At 49.6% G+C, this 17,460-nt stretch overlaps 1 protein-coding gene across 1 annotated transcript; it reads left to right on the forward strand.

Moving 5' to 3' along the window:
• The first annotated feature begins 345 nt into the window (after positions 1-345).
• PRDX2 (peroxiredoxin 2) lies at positions 346-3,106 on the forward strand. The gene is made up of 5 exons (XM_029052375.2): positions 346-502; positions 991-1,144; positions 1,803-1,925; positions 2,323-2,453; positions 2,801-3,106. Exons 1-5 carry the CDS (start codon positions 400-402, stop codon positions 2,884-2,886), a joined length of 597 nt encoding a protein of 198 aa, XP_028908208.1. The 5' UTR covers positions 346-399; the 3' UTR covers positions 2,887-3,106.
• The last annotated feature ends 14,354 nt before the right edge of the window (positions 3,107-17,460 follow it).

The following is a 17,460-nucleotide window of genomic DNA, read 5'->3' on the forward strand; positions in this document are numbered from 1 at the left end:
GCTCCCACTGAGCAGGCCGAGGAATGTGGGGGAGGTGAAAGGGTCGAAGCCCGCCTCCCCCCGCACCAGAGGGGCAGAGGCCTGGCCAAGACCCGATGTCCTCTGTGCCCTATGAGCCCCGTGCCCCCAATCGGGCACTGTGTGGGCAGCTGGCGTATGCCGTCAAAGCAGGCGATCTCGCCTGAACTGTGGCATTTCAGAGAAGCGATGGCCAGGCCACATGACCTGCTTCTTTGTGCCGCCCAGTGGCTGGCTGGAATTGCTGCCATCGCTGACCCCTCGTGGCCTGGCTGCCGGGTGTTGGCCTGCTTTGGGAGACACCCCCGCCCCCGTGCAGGGGGACTGTGGCTGGGAGGACACTGTTAACCGAGGAGTGGGGGACACTCCCTGCTTTCAGAAATGGCCTCTGGGAACGCCCACATTGGCAAACCAGCCCCAGACTTTCATGCAACAGCTGTGGAGAACGGAGCCTTCAAAGAGGTCAAGCTGTCGGACTACAGAGGTGAGCCATTTGGAGACAAGGCATGAATGGGGACCGCAACAGGCCCGGCATCTTGATTTGGCAATGGAAGGTTGGGGGGGGAGGGGTCGGGGGCGGAGAGCAGGCCACAATTGGTGGATGTGAATTCTTCATTGACACTGCTTCCCTCCCCCCACATCTGGATCTTACAGTTGGGTGGAAGCGAAGAGTTAGCTCTTGGGAGGCTTCATTGGCAGCACCTGGGGAGCAGAAGCAAGTAGCACGATGCTCTCCTAGCCCTGACACTATCAATTGTATTTATTGAGGGTTTGTGTGCAAAGCACTGTACTAAGAGCTTGGGAGAATACAACAGACCATTCCCTACCCACAGTGAGCTTACAGTCTAGAGGTCCAGGGGAGAAAAGAGGTTCTACCCTCAGTCCCAAACATTGTGGAGTCAGACTAGGGGGCTGATGTGTCGGTGGCCGGGGCACCACTTCCTCCTAACCCTATTCTCCCTGTGTTCCTAGGGAAATACGTGGTCCTGTTCTTTTACCCCTTGGACTTCACTTTTGTCTGCCCTACTGAGATCATCGCCTTCAGCGAGAATGCCAGTGCCTTCCGTCAGCTCAACTGTGAGGTGCTTGGTGTCTCTGTCGACTCCCAGTTCACTCATTTGGCCTGGTGAGTCTTCCTCTCTCTCCCTTCCCAATGAGGGTGTGGTACGCACAGCCTCCTTGGCACTTATCTCTCCTTCTCTACTTGCCTTATCACCTCACAGACCCATCTTCTGGGGGGTGGGGCCCAAGTTCTACCCGAGTAATGTGGAACTGGTACTGCCCTTGCTTCCTGCCGGGGGAAGAAGATGCTCTGATCTCCATTTTGGGAGCTGGCCCCCTTTTAGTAGCAGTGCCGATATCCACATTACTTGAACATTAAGCAAAGAGAACTGTACCAATAATAAGAGTGCTTACTATGTGCCAAACATTGTATTACGTGCTGGGGTAGATCCTGGATAATCAGATTGGACATAGCCCCTGTCCCACCTGGGGCTCACAGTCTAAAGACACTAAAGAACAAGACCTGGTTGTCTGCAAGGAACCTGCAGTTTGAGGGCGGTAGGATAGACTCTAATATCAGATGAGCAAGCAAAGATATGAAACAATCCAAATATGCAGATATTTCTCTTACCCCCATAAGTTTTGGGGCAGATAATACGGTCTGGCTCCATTTCTTCCTCTTCTCCCCTCCCCAACTCAAGTCACACCACTCTCTCTAGCTATGGTGGCAATTAAACAGGCCTTATTCCCCAGGATCCTGACCCTCTCCTTCCTCCCTCAAGGATCAACACCCCACGGAACACAGGGGGCCTAGGCACCATGAACATTCCTTTGCTGGCTGACCTGACCCACAGCATCGCCACTGACTACGGGGTGCTGAAGGAAGATGAGGGCATCGCCTACAGGTACCATGGGGGCATGGGTTTGTGAGCAGTCTGGGTCTTGAAGTAGGGGCCCCCACCCTCTGGCCTTGGTAATCCCTAGATTTAGGGCCCTGTTCCCCCTAAGGGTAGATGGGGAGGGAACTTGCTGATCCTGAGCGTCTATGGGCAGGGCTGAGTGTTACCTTCCTCTCCCTTGAGGTGGGTTTGGCGTTTTTGCCAGTGACTTCAGTGTCCCAGATCTGACACCTCTTCCATGTAGGTGATTAGGTGAGAGACTCCTAAAGCTAGAAGATCCTACATTTACCCCACCCCAGGAGCAGGGTTCCTCCAAGTGTGTGTATTCGGGGGTGGGTGCAGAAGGACTTCTTTCTGCCCACCACCCTAAAAAACCCATTCATCTCACTTCTCCCCACTTCAGGGGCCTATTCATCATTGACAACAAGGGCATCGTGCGGCAGATCACGATCAACGACCTGCCTGTTGGGCGTTCGGTGGAGGAAATCCTGAGACTTGTGCAAGCTTTCCAGTACACAGACAAACATGGCGAGGGTAAGCCAGTCCCATCTCTCCTCCCTTCTAGCCCCAGGCTCCTCAGGGCCCCAGGTGGCAATTTCTGCCAGGAGCCAGGCCCCTGGGTCTGACCCTTGCTCTACAGCTGAGCTTACTTCTTGCAGGGGAGGAAGGGATTGGGGTTTGAATAAAGAAGTAAGGCTGGTCATTATGACACTGATTAGTAAGCACTTAATACTGTAATTAGGTGCTGAGCCCTGGGCTAGATAATCTGTTCTGAGATGGTCTGTCCCTAATGGGCCTTACCATCTAAGAGGGAGAGCAGAAAATGTCTCAACACCCCTAATGCCCTTCTGATCTTGCCCCCCCCCCCCCCCCCCCCGCAGTGTGCCCAGCAGGCTGGAAGCCTGGAAGTGACACCATCAAGCCCAATGTGAAGGACAGCAAGGAGTACTTCTCAAAGAACAACTAGCCACTCCCCTAAGCTTGCACCAGCCAAGGCTGGCCACTCACTACTGAAGGAACCTCTGGTGTAATGTGAATGTGCAGGGCCAGACTCCCATTCCCTTCTTTTTCCCCCCTCCTCCCCCTCCAACCATAATCCTTCACTGACCTTGGAGTTGAGGGTACCCACCCTCCATGGTGCTAAGTAGAGGCAAACCTGTGCCCAATAAAAGTATCTAGAAAAGGAAGCATCCTGTGCATCTGTATCGTATGCTTGGTCCTACCGGTCTGGGAATGGGGGTAGGGGGGTAAAAGATGACCGGGTTGTCTACAGCACTTCCCTGAGTCTGAACCTTCTCACTTTTGCCATCCACTTTTTTTTGCCCCCTGCCACCAGAGTCAAAAGCTGAGGCTGTGACAGCAGTGCTGTTCCCCTCACTTGTTTCTGATCCCTACCTCAAAAAAACAAACCCAACCCCCCCCCCCCCCCCCCAAACAAAAACAAAAAAACTAGAGGCCTAATCCAGTCCCAGGACCTCTCTTTTCCCTTCAACAGAAAGGGAGGCAGCAGCCCATGTGGCTTTAAAGGCAAGGGTAGGAGTCACAGAGAGCAAGAGCATCTGGGTTCATTCAATTGAATTTATTGAGTGCTTACTGTGTGCAGAGCACTCTGCTAAGTGCTTGGAAAGTACAATTCGGGTTCTAGTTCCACCTTTTGATCCTTGGGCATAGGCCTGTTGTGACACTTATGCCTCAGTGACTTTAGCAGTAAAATGGGGTTAAGACAAATCCCGTGGATATTTTAGGAAAAGTGATGGGGATGCTTTAGGGAAAATGAGTGCAAGAGAGACCCCCAAGCCATGGCATGTGACTTCAGCCACTCCCTCAAGTCCTCAGTGCTGCACAATCAATTGTGAATACAGTGAACTCTGGGGCAAGAGCACTGTGTTAGGCATTTGGGAGAATACGATAGAATTAAAGTAATAATTACAATATTCAAGTGCTTACTATATGCTAAGCACTGAGGTAGATACAGTTAATCAGGCTGGACACAGTCCCTGTCCCACGTTGTGCTCACACTTTTAATCCCAATTTTTTACAGATGAGGTAACTGAGGCATAGAGAACTTAAGTGATTTGCCCAAGATCCCACAGCAGGCAAGTGGTGGAGCCAGGATTAGAACTCATGACCTTCTGACTCCCAGGCCTGTGCTCTATCCACTACAGCAGGGTGAGGCATTAATGTATATACAGTGAATCAAACCTTAATCTTTGAGTGTTTGACCATGTGCAGATCAGTGAACTAAGTGCTTGGAGAAAGCACACTACAGTAGAGTCGGTAGACTTGATGCCTGCCCCCAAAAGAGCTAATGGTCTAGAAGGGGAGCTAGATGTTAAAATAATTACAGATAGGGAAAGTAGTAGAGTATACAGATATGGATATAAGCACTGTAGGGCTGGAGTGAGTATCAAAAGTGCTTAAGGGGTTCACAGTCAAGTGCATAGGTGATGCAGCTGGGAGGGTGAATATTCATTCATTCAATAGTATTTATTGAGCGCTTACTATATGCAGAGCACTGTACTAAGCGCTTGGGATGAACAAGTCGGCAACAGATAGAGACAGTCCCTGCCGTTTGACGGGCTTACAGTCTAATCGGGGGAGATGGACAGACAAGAACAATGGCAATAAAATAGGGAATGAATAGGGAATAGGGAAATGAATAGGGAAAGGCCCCTTGGGGGAGGTGTGGTGTGGGTTTGTTTTTTGCTTTTTTTTTTTTTTTTTAAGGAAGACTTGGAAGTCCCTCCCCCTTCAAGGTCCAAGGAAGGGCATAGGCAAGGGATGGGATCGAGGAAGACAGAGTAGGTTGGTGTTAAATGGAAGTGCGTGGGCTGGGTAGTAGTAGGAAATCAGGTAAAGAACGGAAGGAGAGCTGATTGTCTTAAAGCTGGTGAGGCATTTGATGCAGAGGTGGAGAGGCAGCCATTGGAGGTTCTTGAAGAATGAGGAGATATGGACCGAATGGTTTTTCAAAAAAATATTCCAGTTGGCAGAGTGAAATAGAAATTGGAGTGGGGAGAGATTATTGCATCGGCCTCCTTGCTGACCTCCCCGCCTCCTATAACTCCCCACTTCAGTCCAAACTAAATCCCTCTGAAAAAACATTCAGTCCATGTCTCCCCACTCCTCAAGAACCTCCAATGGTTGCCCACCCACCTCTACGGCAAAGAGAAACGCCTTACCACTGGCTTAAAGCACTCAATTGCCGTGCCTCCTCGTACCTTACCTACCTTATTTCCTACTACACTCCAGCCCACACGCTTCGCTCTAATGCCAACCTACACACTGTACCTCTTGTCTATCTTGTTGCCAACCCCTAGTCCGCTCCCTGCCTCTGGCCTAAAACTCTCTCCTTCTTCAAATCCAACAAAGGATCCCTTTCCCCACCTTCAAAGCCTTTATTAAAAGCACATCACCTCCAAGAGGCCTTCCCTGCCTAAGCCCTCATCTACTCTCCTCGGACTCCCTTCTGTGTCACTCTTGCACTAGGTTTCACAGAACTTATGTACATGTCACTTATTTACATTAATGTCTAGCTCCCCCTCTAGACCGTAAGCTTGTTGTGGGCAGAGAACGTGCCTACCAACTCTAATGTGCTCTCCCAAACACTTAGCACAGTGCACTGCACACACTAAGCACTCAAATACAATTGATTGATCGACAGGAGGGCGGGAGGTCAGCGAGGAAGTTGGTGCAGTAGTCAAGGCAGGATAGCATAAGTGCTTGGGTCAACGTGGAAGCGGTTTGGATGAAGAGGAAAGGGTGGATTCTAGAAATGTTGTGAAAGTAGAGCTGATAGGACTTGCTGAAACTGAATGTGGGGGTTGAAAGATGAGTCAAGGATTACGCCAAGGTTACGGACTTGTGAGAATGAGGACGGTGATGCTGTCTACAGTGACAGTCGGGGAGGATGAGGTTTGGATGGCAAGATGAGTTTTGTTTTTTACATGTTATGTTTGAGGTGTCGGTAGGATATCCAAGTAGAGATGCTCTGAAGGCAGGATGAAATGCAAAGACTGCCAAGAAGGGGAAAAGTCAGGCTGGAGAAGTAGATTAGGAAATCATCCACAAAGAGATGGCAGTTGGAAGTCATGGATGTGAAAGGACGGGGGGTGGAGGGAAATAAATGCTTGAACTTGGGCAGCCCTCCTTGCGGAGCAATGTGGCCCAGGGGAAGGAGCACAGGCTTGGGAGTCAGAAGACCTGGGTTCTTATTCCGGCTCCTCCACGTGCCTACTATATTATCTTAGGCAAATTACTCAACCACTCTCTGCCTCAGGTTCCTCATCTGTAAAATGTGAGCCCCATGTGGGACGGAGACGCTGTCCGACCTGATTCGCTTGGAACTTCCTCATGTGCTTAGAACAGTGCCTGGCAGATATAAGTGCTTAACAAATATAAAAATTATGATTATTGTTTCAGCCGCTGCAGGCATCATGTGCCACCAGCAGGGAGCAGCTCAGTCCACTAGAATGTAGGCCTCCTGGCCCGAGTTCAAGATGGTGAACTGGTCCTCCCTCCTGCTTTCCCCACTCAGCTATCAGCAGCCAGGACCTGAGGGGAGGTAGCTCAGCATAAAGATGAGTAGGAAGAGGAAGGGGTTGCCTTACCTCCTCATCCAAATGATCTCAGCTGGTCTTGGTCCTTTGAGGAGGAAGCCCTACTCGACAGGCCTTTGAGAATCAGTATTATTTATTGAGTGCTTACTTTGTACAGAATGCCATCCTAAGCATTTGGGAGAGTACAGCAGAGTTGGCGGACACGGTCCCTGCCTTTTAGGGGCTTACACTCTAGTATGGGAGACAGACATTAAAATCAATTACAGATAAGGAAAACAGCAAGGTATAAGGCTATGTACAGAAGTTGTGTGGGGGTGGGGTGAGAATCAAAGTGCTTAAGGGATACGGACCCAAGAGCATAGGTAAGACAGAAGGGAGGGAGAATAGGGTGGGGATGTGAGAATTTAGTCAGGGAAGGATTCCTGGAGGAGGTGAGCTTTTGGGAGCGTTTTGAAGAAGGGGAAAGTGGGGGGTCTGTTGGATACGAAGGGGGAGGGTGCTCCAGGCAGGACATGAGAGATGGTGAGAGAGGAAACGGGCCCAATGAGTAGGTTGGCATTAGACCAGCGAAGTCTGCGGGCTGGGAGTAGTGGGAGATGAGCGAGGTAAGTTAGGAGGGAGAGAGCTGATCGAGTACCTTAAAGCCGATGGTAAGGACTTTCTGCTTGCTGTGGAGATGGGTGGGCAACAGTGGAGTTTCATGAGGAATGGGAGAGAAGTGCCAAGTGATTTTTTTGGAAACATCATGCAGAGTGAAATATGGACTGGAGAGGGGAAAGGACGGAGCCAGAGACATCAGCGGGGAGGCTGAGGTTGTCCAGATGGGATATGACAAGTGCTTGGAGCAGTGTGGTGAAAGTTTGGATGAAGAGGAAGGGGTGAATTCTGGAGATGTTATGGAGAAAGAACCCTGGATATCTGTCCCCCACCCCTCTAACCTGGGGAAGCCCTTTCACATCAGTGATCTCATTTTATCCTTACAATAAGGAAGAACGTGGCCTAGTAGAGAGCGTAGGCCTGGGAGTCAGAAGGATCTGGGTTCTAATTCCTGCTGCTGTGTGACCTTGGGCAAATCACTTCTCTGTGCCTCAGTTCCCTCCTTTGTAAAATGGGGATTAAGACTGTGAGCCCCATGTGGGACAGGGACTGTGACCAACCTGATCAGCTGGTATCTACCCTAGCGATTGGTACAGTGCCTGGCACATAGTAAGTGCTTACGTAATACCATTTAAAAGAAATAGCTCTGTGTGGTGGGGAGAGGCAGTTTACTGCTCTGAAAAGCTTTGATAATAAGTAGCTTACTCAAGGTCACACAGCAGGCCATTGGCAGAATGGGATTAGATTCCCAGTCTCCTGATTCCCAGCCCTGTGCTCTTTCCAGTAGCTCACACCGTCTCCCCCAGAACACGATGTCCTGAAAGCCAACTACTGGACTCCTCCCTAACCAGCCCCTAGCCCCAACCAATCCACTGGTTTCACCTACTTTTTTCCTCCCTGTTCTGGAGTAACCCCTCACAGTTGCCCCACCAGTAAAAAAAAGGGCCAAGCACCGCCTCCTCTCCCTCAGACTTGGTCCAGATTTCTAGATGTCACTTAGCATATGTGTGGGGAGGGAGAAGAGATTCTTTTTCTTCCCCTCAACACAACCCACCCCCACCCCTGGGGATTCCTGAGCCAAACCCCTTCATAATAATAATTGTAGTATCTAAGTGCTTACTATGTGCTAGGCACTGTACTAAGTGCTGGGGTAGCTACAAGATAATGGGGTTGGACCCACTCCCACATAGGGCTCGAAGTCTTAATCCCCATTTTACAGATGAAGAAACTGAGGTCCAGAGTGGTGAAGTGACTTGCCCAAAGTCTCACTTGCAACCTGACCCTAATGCAGCATGGCCAAAGAGAAGCAGTATGGCCTTGTGGATAGAGTACGGGCCTGGGAGTCACAAGGACCTAAGTTCTAATCCTGGTTCTGCCACTTGCCTGCTGTGGGACCTTGGGCAAGTCATTTAACTTCTCTGTGCCTCAGCTACCCCATTTGTAAAATGGGGATTAAGACTGTGAGCTCCACGTGGGACTGGGTCCAGCTTGATTAGCTTGTTTCTACCCCAGTGCGTAATTCAGTGCCTGGCATGTAGTAAATGCGTAACAAATACCACAAAAAAATGCTTTCAGACAGAGATGGCCTTGTGGGCAGGGATCACGTACTAAGTCTATTGTACTCTCCCAAGCACTTAGTACAGTGCTCTGCACACAGTCAGTGCTCACTACATACCCCTGATTGATGGGCTAGCCTGCGTCAGGGCAAGTCAAAGAACATTGGCCTAACATTTCTGTGCCCAGAGAGTTGTGAGGATACAACCTGTTAATCCCCAGGGAAAGCGTGAGGCTAAGACCGACCCTGTTTCTCAGGGGCAGCAGATAGTGGGCAGCTGAAGAAAGTGTTTGGACTGCGGCAGAGGGCACCCAGCGGAGCCTATCATAGGCACAAACAAGATAGACTGGCACTACCCGCTCTGGGCCCCCGAGTTTTGCCCTTTAGTCCTTGTTCTACCCTGAACACCATTCCCTTCTCCTCTGCACCCTCCTGGCTACTTTATGCCTGTTTGTTACCAGGCTTCAGAGAAGCTGCTCCTCATCTCCAGTCCCAGGTGGTTGCCCCACAGGCCAAGCAGACCCTCCTGCCCCTCTCTCTGCCTCCCCTCCCCCTTTGTCTACAGTTTCCTAAACCTTGGGGCTTGGGGCAACTCCCCTATGCCCCGACCTGGCTTCTCTCACTTTCTATTCTAGTTGCTCTCACTTCTCAGTTCTCACAGCCCAGTCCCAGGGCCCCCAAGTTTGAGGGGGAGGGGGAAACTCACTGGTCCTCCTCGCCCCAGAGCCTTGGGGCTTCCCAACCTCTAGTCCCTCCCACACAGACCCTGCCTGGAGGTGAGAACTACAGCCAGAGGCCAGAACCTTTCTGCTTGTCTATGCCTCTGTTGCTCTGTCTCCAATGTCCGTACCTCATCGAACCTAGAGACCTGATGGAGTGTTCCCTCCTGCCATGCCAGGCTGCCCGAGCCAGAAAGCTCCTGGGGCATCCCTTCTCGCTATGGCCAACGGAGCCTGTCGCCTACACCGGGCTCTCCCCTGACAGTGACCATGGGCCTGCTGGACCCAGAAAGCTCACGGTGCTGGGGACTGAAAGCTGCGGGACTTTACCACGACTCCTGGACCTCACCCTCTGTTCACCACATCCCTGTTCTCCTCTCACTGCTGCCTAAAACGCCCAATGCCAGCTTCTCACCCCATCAGTTTACTCCCGTCCAAACCATCTCCACCCCGTAACCCCACCAAAATGCAAGCTGTGGAACTCAGCACCATGGTGAACAAACTCCCCTTCATCCTCCACCTGCTCCTGATCCTAATATAATAATTGCAGTACTTGTTAAGTACTTACTATGTGCCAAGCACTGTTCTAAGCACTGGGGTAGATACAAGTTAATCAGAGTGGACACAGTCCCTGTCACCCATCAGGTGCTCACTCAATCCCCACTTTACAGATGAAGTAACTGAGGCTCAGAGAAGGTAAATGAATTGCCCAAGATCACACAGCAGACACGTGGCAGAGCAGGGATTAGAACCCAGGTCCTTCGGCGTCCCAGGCCCGTGCTCTAGTCACTGAGCCACGGTGCTCCTCTTCTCTGTTATTGAGACTTGGTTCACTCCAGTCCATAATCTCCCCTACTGCTCTCTCCCAACTCTTTGGGAAAAAGGGAGCAGTTGGACAGCTCCCTGCTGGCCCCCTCCCCCGCCACCCTTCCCCCAGTGCTGCTTTCACAACATTCCACTTCTCTCTCCTCCTTTAAAATCCATATTATCTCCTTCTACCACCTGATACAATGGATCATCTACCATCCCCTTGGCCCCACCTCCAAGTTTCTGAGGGATCAACCACTTCTGCATCAAACCTCTTATCACAGATTGATTAAAACACTCAATCACCCTCCCTCTTCTACCTTACCTCAATGATTTCCTACTACAGCCCAGCCCATACACTTCGCTCCTCTAATGCCAACCTACACCCTGTACCTCGATCTCATCTATCTCACCGCCAGCCCCTTACCCACATCCTGCCTCTGACCTAGAACTCCCTCTCCCTTCCTATACGACTGGCCAACGCTCTCCCCTCTATCAAAGCCTTACTTAAAATCACATCTCCTCCAAGAGACCTTCCCTGACTAAGTCCTCATTTCCCCTACTCCCTCTCCCTTCTGCATCGCCTATGCACTTGCATCTGTACCCTTTAAGTGCACTTGTTAATTCACCCCACTCTCAGCCCCACAAAACCTATGTACATATGAGTTATATATATATTAATGTCTTTCTCCCCATCTAGACTGTTAAGCTCCTTGTGGGCAGGGAACGTGTCTATGGACTCTTGCATTATACTCTCCCAAGCGCTTAGTACGCTGCTCTGCACACAGTATGCACTCAAATGCCACTGATTGATTTCTCACCTTCCTTTGCTCCTCCTCCTCCCCATACTGATCCTTCAGTATCCGTGTTCAACTCTGCTGACCTGCTCCACTCCACCTCACCTACTCACCAACTTAGATACAAGCTGGATATCATCATCACTAGTCATTGTACCAAACGTAACCTCACCAACTCTGAAATCCCACTCACTGACCACAACCTCCTTACCTGCCTTCTCGCCCACACACCCCTCCCTGTAAAACTGTCCTGCCCGCTCACAGAGACCTCTGATCTTTTGACCTTCACTTAACCCACATAAGTCTGTCACCAAATCCTGTTGATTTCACATTCACAACACCACTAAAATCCACTCTTTCCTCTCCATCCAAACTGCTATCATGTTGATCCAAGCACTTATCCTATCTTGCCGTGACTACTACATCAGCCTCCTTGCTGACCTCCATGCCTCCCGTCTCTCCCCTCCATACATCACTCTTCTCAGATCATTTTTCTCAAAAATAGTTCAGCCCTTGTTTCCCCAGTTCTCCAGAACCTCCTGTGATTGCCCTTCCACCTCCACATCAAACTCCTCATCATCAGCTTTAAAGCAATCACCTTGCCCCCTCTTACCTTACCTCCCTGCTCTCCTAAAACAACCTAGCACATTGACTTCACTCTTCCAACACCAACCAACTCACTGTGCCTCGATCCCGTCTATCTCGCCACTGACCCCTTACCCACATCCTGCCTGTAGCCTGGAACTCCCTCCCTCTCTCCTTCATATCCAACAGACCATCACTCTCCCCACATTCAAAGCCTTATTACAATCATATCTCCTCCAAGACACCTTTCCCTGGTAAGCCCTCATTCCCTCTCCCGTCTGCATCACCCTTGCACTTGGATTTTCACTCCATCCTCGGCCCACAGCACTTAGGCATTAAATTATGGATATGTATCTGTCTCCCTCTCTACACTGTAAGCTCCTTGTGACCAGGGAACTACTCGTAAAAACTAGTTCACATGGAACAGACCACATTCAAAACCTTCATTTATCACATCTACCAGCTCTGTTGAACTCTCCCAAAAGCTTAGTAATTATAATAATAATTGTGGTATCTGTTAAGCGCTTACTATGTGCCGGGCACAGTCCTGAGCACTGGGGTAGATACAGGCTAATTGGGTTGAGCATAGTCCCTGTCCCACATAGGACTCAGGGCCTTAATCCCCATTTTACAGATGAGGGAACTGAGGCACAGAGAAGTGAAGTGACATGGCCATGATCACACAACAGACAAGTGGTGGAGCCAGGATTAGAACCCAGGCCCTCCTGACTCCCAGGCCCCTGCTCTAGCCACTAGACCATGCTGTTTCCCATGTAGTACTGTGCTCTACACGTAGGATGCCTTCAAGACAACTCACCTGGATGTCCTCCCATCACTTCAAACTTAAGATGTCTAAAACACAACTTTTTATCTTCCCACCCAAATCCTGTCCTCCCCTGACTTTCCCATCGCTGAAGATGGCACCACCATCCTTCCTGTCTCACAAGCCCGTAACCTTGGCGTCCTTGACTCCACTCCATTCAACCCACATATTCAATCCATCACTAAATCCTGTAGGTTCGACCCTCACAACACTGCTAAAATCTGCTCTTTCCTCTCCATCCAAACTACTATCACGTTAATCCGGTCACTTATCCTATCTTGCCTTGATTACTCTATCAGCCTCCCTGTCTGACCTTCCTGTCTCCTGTTTCTCCCCACTCCAGTCCATATTTCACTCTGCTGCCCAGGTAATTTTTCTACAAAAATGTTCAGGCTATGTCTCCCCACTTCTCAAGAAACTCCAGTGCATCCACCTCCGCATCAAACAGAAACTCTTCACCATTGGCTTTAAAGCTCTCAATCACCTTGCCCCCTCCTACCTCACCTCACTACTCTCCTACTACAACCCAGCCCATACATTTTGCTCTTCTAGTGTTAACCTTCTCACTGTTGCCTCGCTCTCGTCTATCTCACTGCCAACCTCTCGCCCGTGTCCTGCCTCTGGCCTGCAACACCCTCCCTCCTCATATCCGACAGACAATTACTCTCCCCGCTTCGAAGCATTATTAATTATGATGGTATTTGTTAAGCGTTTACTATGTGTCGAGCACAGTTCTAAGCACAGGGGTAGATACAAGCTGATCAGGTTGGACGCAGTCCCTGTCCCACATGGGGCTCACAGTCTTAATCTCCATTTTACAGATGAGGTAACTGAGGCACAGAGAATTTAAGCCCCAGGTCACACTGCAGACAAGTGGCAGATCCGGGATTAGAACCCAGGTCCTTCTGACTCCCAGACCCTTTCTGAAGACACATCTCCTCCAAGAGGCCTTCCCTGACAAAGCCCTCCTTTCTTCTTCTCCCACTCCCTTCAAACAGAAGGGTTTGCCCTGTTTGCTCCCTGTTTGCCCTGGCTTGCTCCCTTTATTCATCCCCCATCCCAGCCCCACAGCACTTACGGACATAACTGTAATTTGTTTATATTCATTCAATTGTATTTATTGAGCCCTTACTGCGTGCAGAGCTTGAGAGAGTACGATACAACAATAAACAGACACATTCCCTGCCCGCAACGAGCTTACAGTACTAAATGCTTGGGAGAGTACAATACAACAATAAACAGACACATTAGCTGCCCACGGTGAGCTTACAGTCTTCCCCTCTAGCACACTGCTCAGCATACAGTAAGCGCTCAATAAATATGATTGACTGGAAGCATTCAGTAAATAAAATTGATCGATTATCCCAGGTCATCGGGGCCCATTAGGCCTCCCTATCCACCCTCTTTCTTGATGCACAAATCCAGGCCCTCAACTACACCCTCTCTGCCAAACAATTCCCTCACCCCCTCTACCTCCATTAATCACCTCCACAATAAATTTCCTCCTCTACTGACACTTGTGCATTAGAGCACTGATGGCATAAGTCCAAACAGTAGGCCGCCTGTAGTGACTTCAAATTCCTCCTCACCTATTATAACTCTGTCCTCCCTTGCATTCAACACCACCACTCCTCCTCCTCCCTCATCTATTAGACTCCCAGATTCAATCTGTTACCAAATCCCGTAGGTTCCACCTCCACAACATCAATAAAATCTGCCCTTCCCTCTCCATCCAAACTGCTACCGCATTGATCCAAGCACTTATCCTATCCCGCCTTGACTACTGCATCAGCCTCCTTGCTGACCTCCCTGCCTTTTGCCTCTCCCCTCTCCAGTCCATACTTCACTCTGCTGCCCATATCATTTTTTTGAAACACGATTCAAGTCCATATCTCTCCACTCTTCAAAAATCTCCAACAGTTGCCCATTCACCTTCACACCAAACTCCTTACCATCAGCTTTAAGGTGTTCAATCAGCTCTCTTTTCTACCTTAACCTCGTTGACTTCCTACTACAACCCAGACCGCACACTTTGCTCTTCTAACACCAACCTACTCTCTGTACCTCAATCTCATCTTTCTAACCACTGACCTCTTGGCTATGTCCACCCTAGAGCCTGGAACTCCCTTCCCCCTTCATATCCAAGAGACCACCATTCTCCCCACCTTCAAAGCCTAATTAAAATCACATGGAAGCAGCATGGCCTAGTAGAAAGAGTATGGGCCTGGGAGTCAGAGGCCCTGGGTTCTAATCCTGGTTCTGCCAAGTGCTTGCTGTGTGATCTTGGACATATCACTTAGCTTCTCTTCGCCTCAGTTTCCTCAAGTGTAAAATGGAGATTAAATCCTACTCCCACCCCAAGTGGGACAGGGACTACGTACTATCTGATACACTTATATCTACCCCAGGGTTTAGAACAGTGCTTGACACAAAGTAAGCACTGACACAAATACCATAAATAAAAACAAAACAAAAAACAAATAAAAACATCTCCTCCAAGAGGCCTTCCCCAACTAAGCCCTCGTTTCCCTATTCTCTCTCCCTTCTGCATCGCCCTTGCACTTGGGTTTGTACCCTTTATTCACCCACCCTCATCCCCACTGTACTTATGTACATATCTGTAATTTATTTTAATGTCTGTCTCCCTCTCTAGACTGTAAGCTCATTGTGGGCAGGGAACATGTTGTATTATACTCTCCCAAGGGCTTAATGCAGTGCTTGGCACGGAGTAAGTGCTTAATAAATGATTGATTCCCATGCCCATTACCCCACCAACTGTTCTGGATGCTTAACTCCCTTCTTAAACCCCCTAATGCCTCCACCTACCTTCTTTCTCACCTGTGACAACCTTGCCAACTGCTTTATTGGTAAAAATCAAGTCATCAGGCATGAGCTTCCCTGAATCTCCTCCTGACCTCCCCAGCTCCCTCTCACCCACACATCCACTCTCTCATCCTTCGTAGCCACCTGTCAAGGAGAGCTCTCTCAACTGCTTTCAAGATCTCCCCCCTCCACTAACACCTCCGACCCCATCGTTTCTCACCTTCTAAAAAACGCCTGCACCGCTCTTCTTCCCTCCATGACCACCATCTTTGACCCCCTCCCTCTCTGATGGCTCCTTCCTCTCTGCCTTCAAACACACCCGCATGTCCCCAGTCCTATAACAACCTTCTGTGGACCTCACTGAACAATCCAGCGCCACCCCCAATCTTCCCCGTCCCTTTCCTGTCCACACTCCTCAAACGAGTCGAATTCACCGGCTGCCTCTACTTCCTCTCCTGACCCTCTACAGGCTGATTTCTGTTGCCTTCAATCCATTGGAACGGTTTTCTCCAAAATCACCATTGACTTCCTTCTTGTCAAGTCTTTCCGTTGTCCCAATCCTCCTAGAATTCTCAACTACTTTGACACTGTAGAAACACTATCTACCCTTGGTTTTGCTGACACAGCTCCAATAATAATAGTTATTAAGCTCTTACTATGTGCCAAACACTGTATTAAATATGGGGGTAGATAAAAGACAATCAGGTCAGACACAGTCCCTGACCCACATGGATCTCACAGTCTACTCGATCCCCATTTTACAGTTGTTGAGGAAACCAAGGCACAGAGAAGTTAAGTGACTCGTCCAAGGTCATGCAACACTTAAGTGCCCCATAGGTATCCGCTACCACTGGCATCCTAGCTTCTGTCCGCTTATCCTGGAATGACCAAATAATGATAGTATGCTATAGTATGCTAAATGTTTACTTACACTGTACTTAGAGATGCAGCATGGCCTAGTGGAAAGAGCATGGGCCTGGGAGTCAGAGGACCTGGGTTCTAATCCCAGCTCTGCCACTTTTTGGCTGTGTGACCTTGGGCAAGTCATTGAACTTCTCTGTGCCTTAATTTCCTCAACTGTAAAATGGGGATTAAACCCTGCTCCTTTCTACTTAGACTGTGAGCCTCATGTGGGCTAGGGACTATGTCCAATCTGATCAACTTGTATCTATCCCAGCACCTGATGCATAGTAAGCATTTAAATACAATAAGATAATAATAATAATAGCCTAGGTAGATAGAAGAGAATCAGGTTGGATACAGTGCCTGTCCCTCACAGGGCTCATAGACTAAGTTGGAGGAAGAACATGTATTTAAACATCCATTTTACAGATGAGGAAACTGAGGCCCAGAGAACTTTAGTGACTTGCCCAAAGTTACAGAGTAGGCAAGTGGCAGAACCGGGATTAGAACCCAGGTCCTCTGACACGTAGCCCCGCCCAATTTCCATTTGACCCCTGCTGCTTCGCCTCCAAGCATCTCCCCCACCTGGCAGCAGCCTGGGAACTGGTGTTCAGGGCCGGAGGGGGTGGGTGGCTCAGCACCCTCACTCCCCGGCCTGAGGCGGAGGCACAAACCAAAGATGATAATGCACCTTGTTCAGTAGAGGTTCTTAACAGGGTGTTTACAAACAAAAATATTAGATGTAAGGGTATCCGGCGCTATATCAGTAATATCACCGTCTCTCCACGGATGACTCCCATATCTACATCTCCAGCCCCGATCTGTCTCCTTCTCTGCAGTCTCCTATTTCCTCCAGCCTTCAGGACAGCTCTACTGAATGTCCCCCGAACACCTCAACTTAAACATTTCCAAAACAGAACTCCTTATCTTCCCATCCAAACCCTGTCCTCCCCTTGACTTTCCCATCATTGGCAACAGCACCATCATCCTCCCTGTTTCACAAGCCTGTAACTTTGGCATTATCCTCGACTCATCTCTCGTTCAATCCGGATAGTCCATCTGTCACCAAATCCCTTTGGTTCTTCCTTCACAACAACTCCAGGCTCTTCCCTTTCCTCTCCATCCAAACTGCTACCATGCCGATCCAAGCACTTGCCATGTCCCACCCTGGCTACTCCATCAGTCTCCTTGCTGACCTCCCCCGCCTCCAGTCTCTTCCCACTCCAGTCCATACTTTGCTCTGCTGCCCAGCTCGCTTTTTCTAAAAAAAATTCTCTGCACATCTCGCCCATCCACAGTAACCTCCAGTGGTTGCCCATCCATTTCTGCATCCAACACAGACTCCTTACCATCGGCTTTAAAGGCACTTGATC

Source organism: Ornithorhynchus anatinus, chromosome X2 (genome assembly GCF_004115215.2).
Source record: "Ornithorhynchus anatinus isolate Pmale09 chromosome X2, mOrnAna1.pri.v4, whole genome shotgun sequence".
Lineage (NCBI taxonomy): Eukaryota > Metazoa > Chordata > Mammalia > Monotremata > Ornithorhynchidae > Ornithorhynchus > Ornithorhynchus anatinus.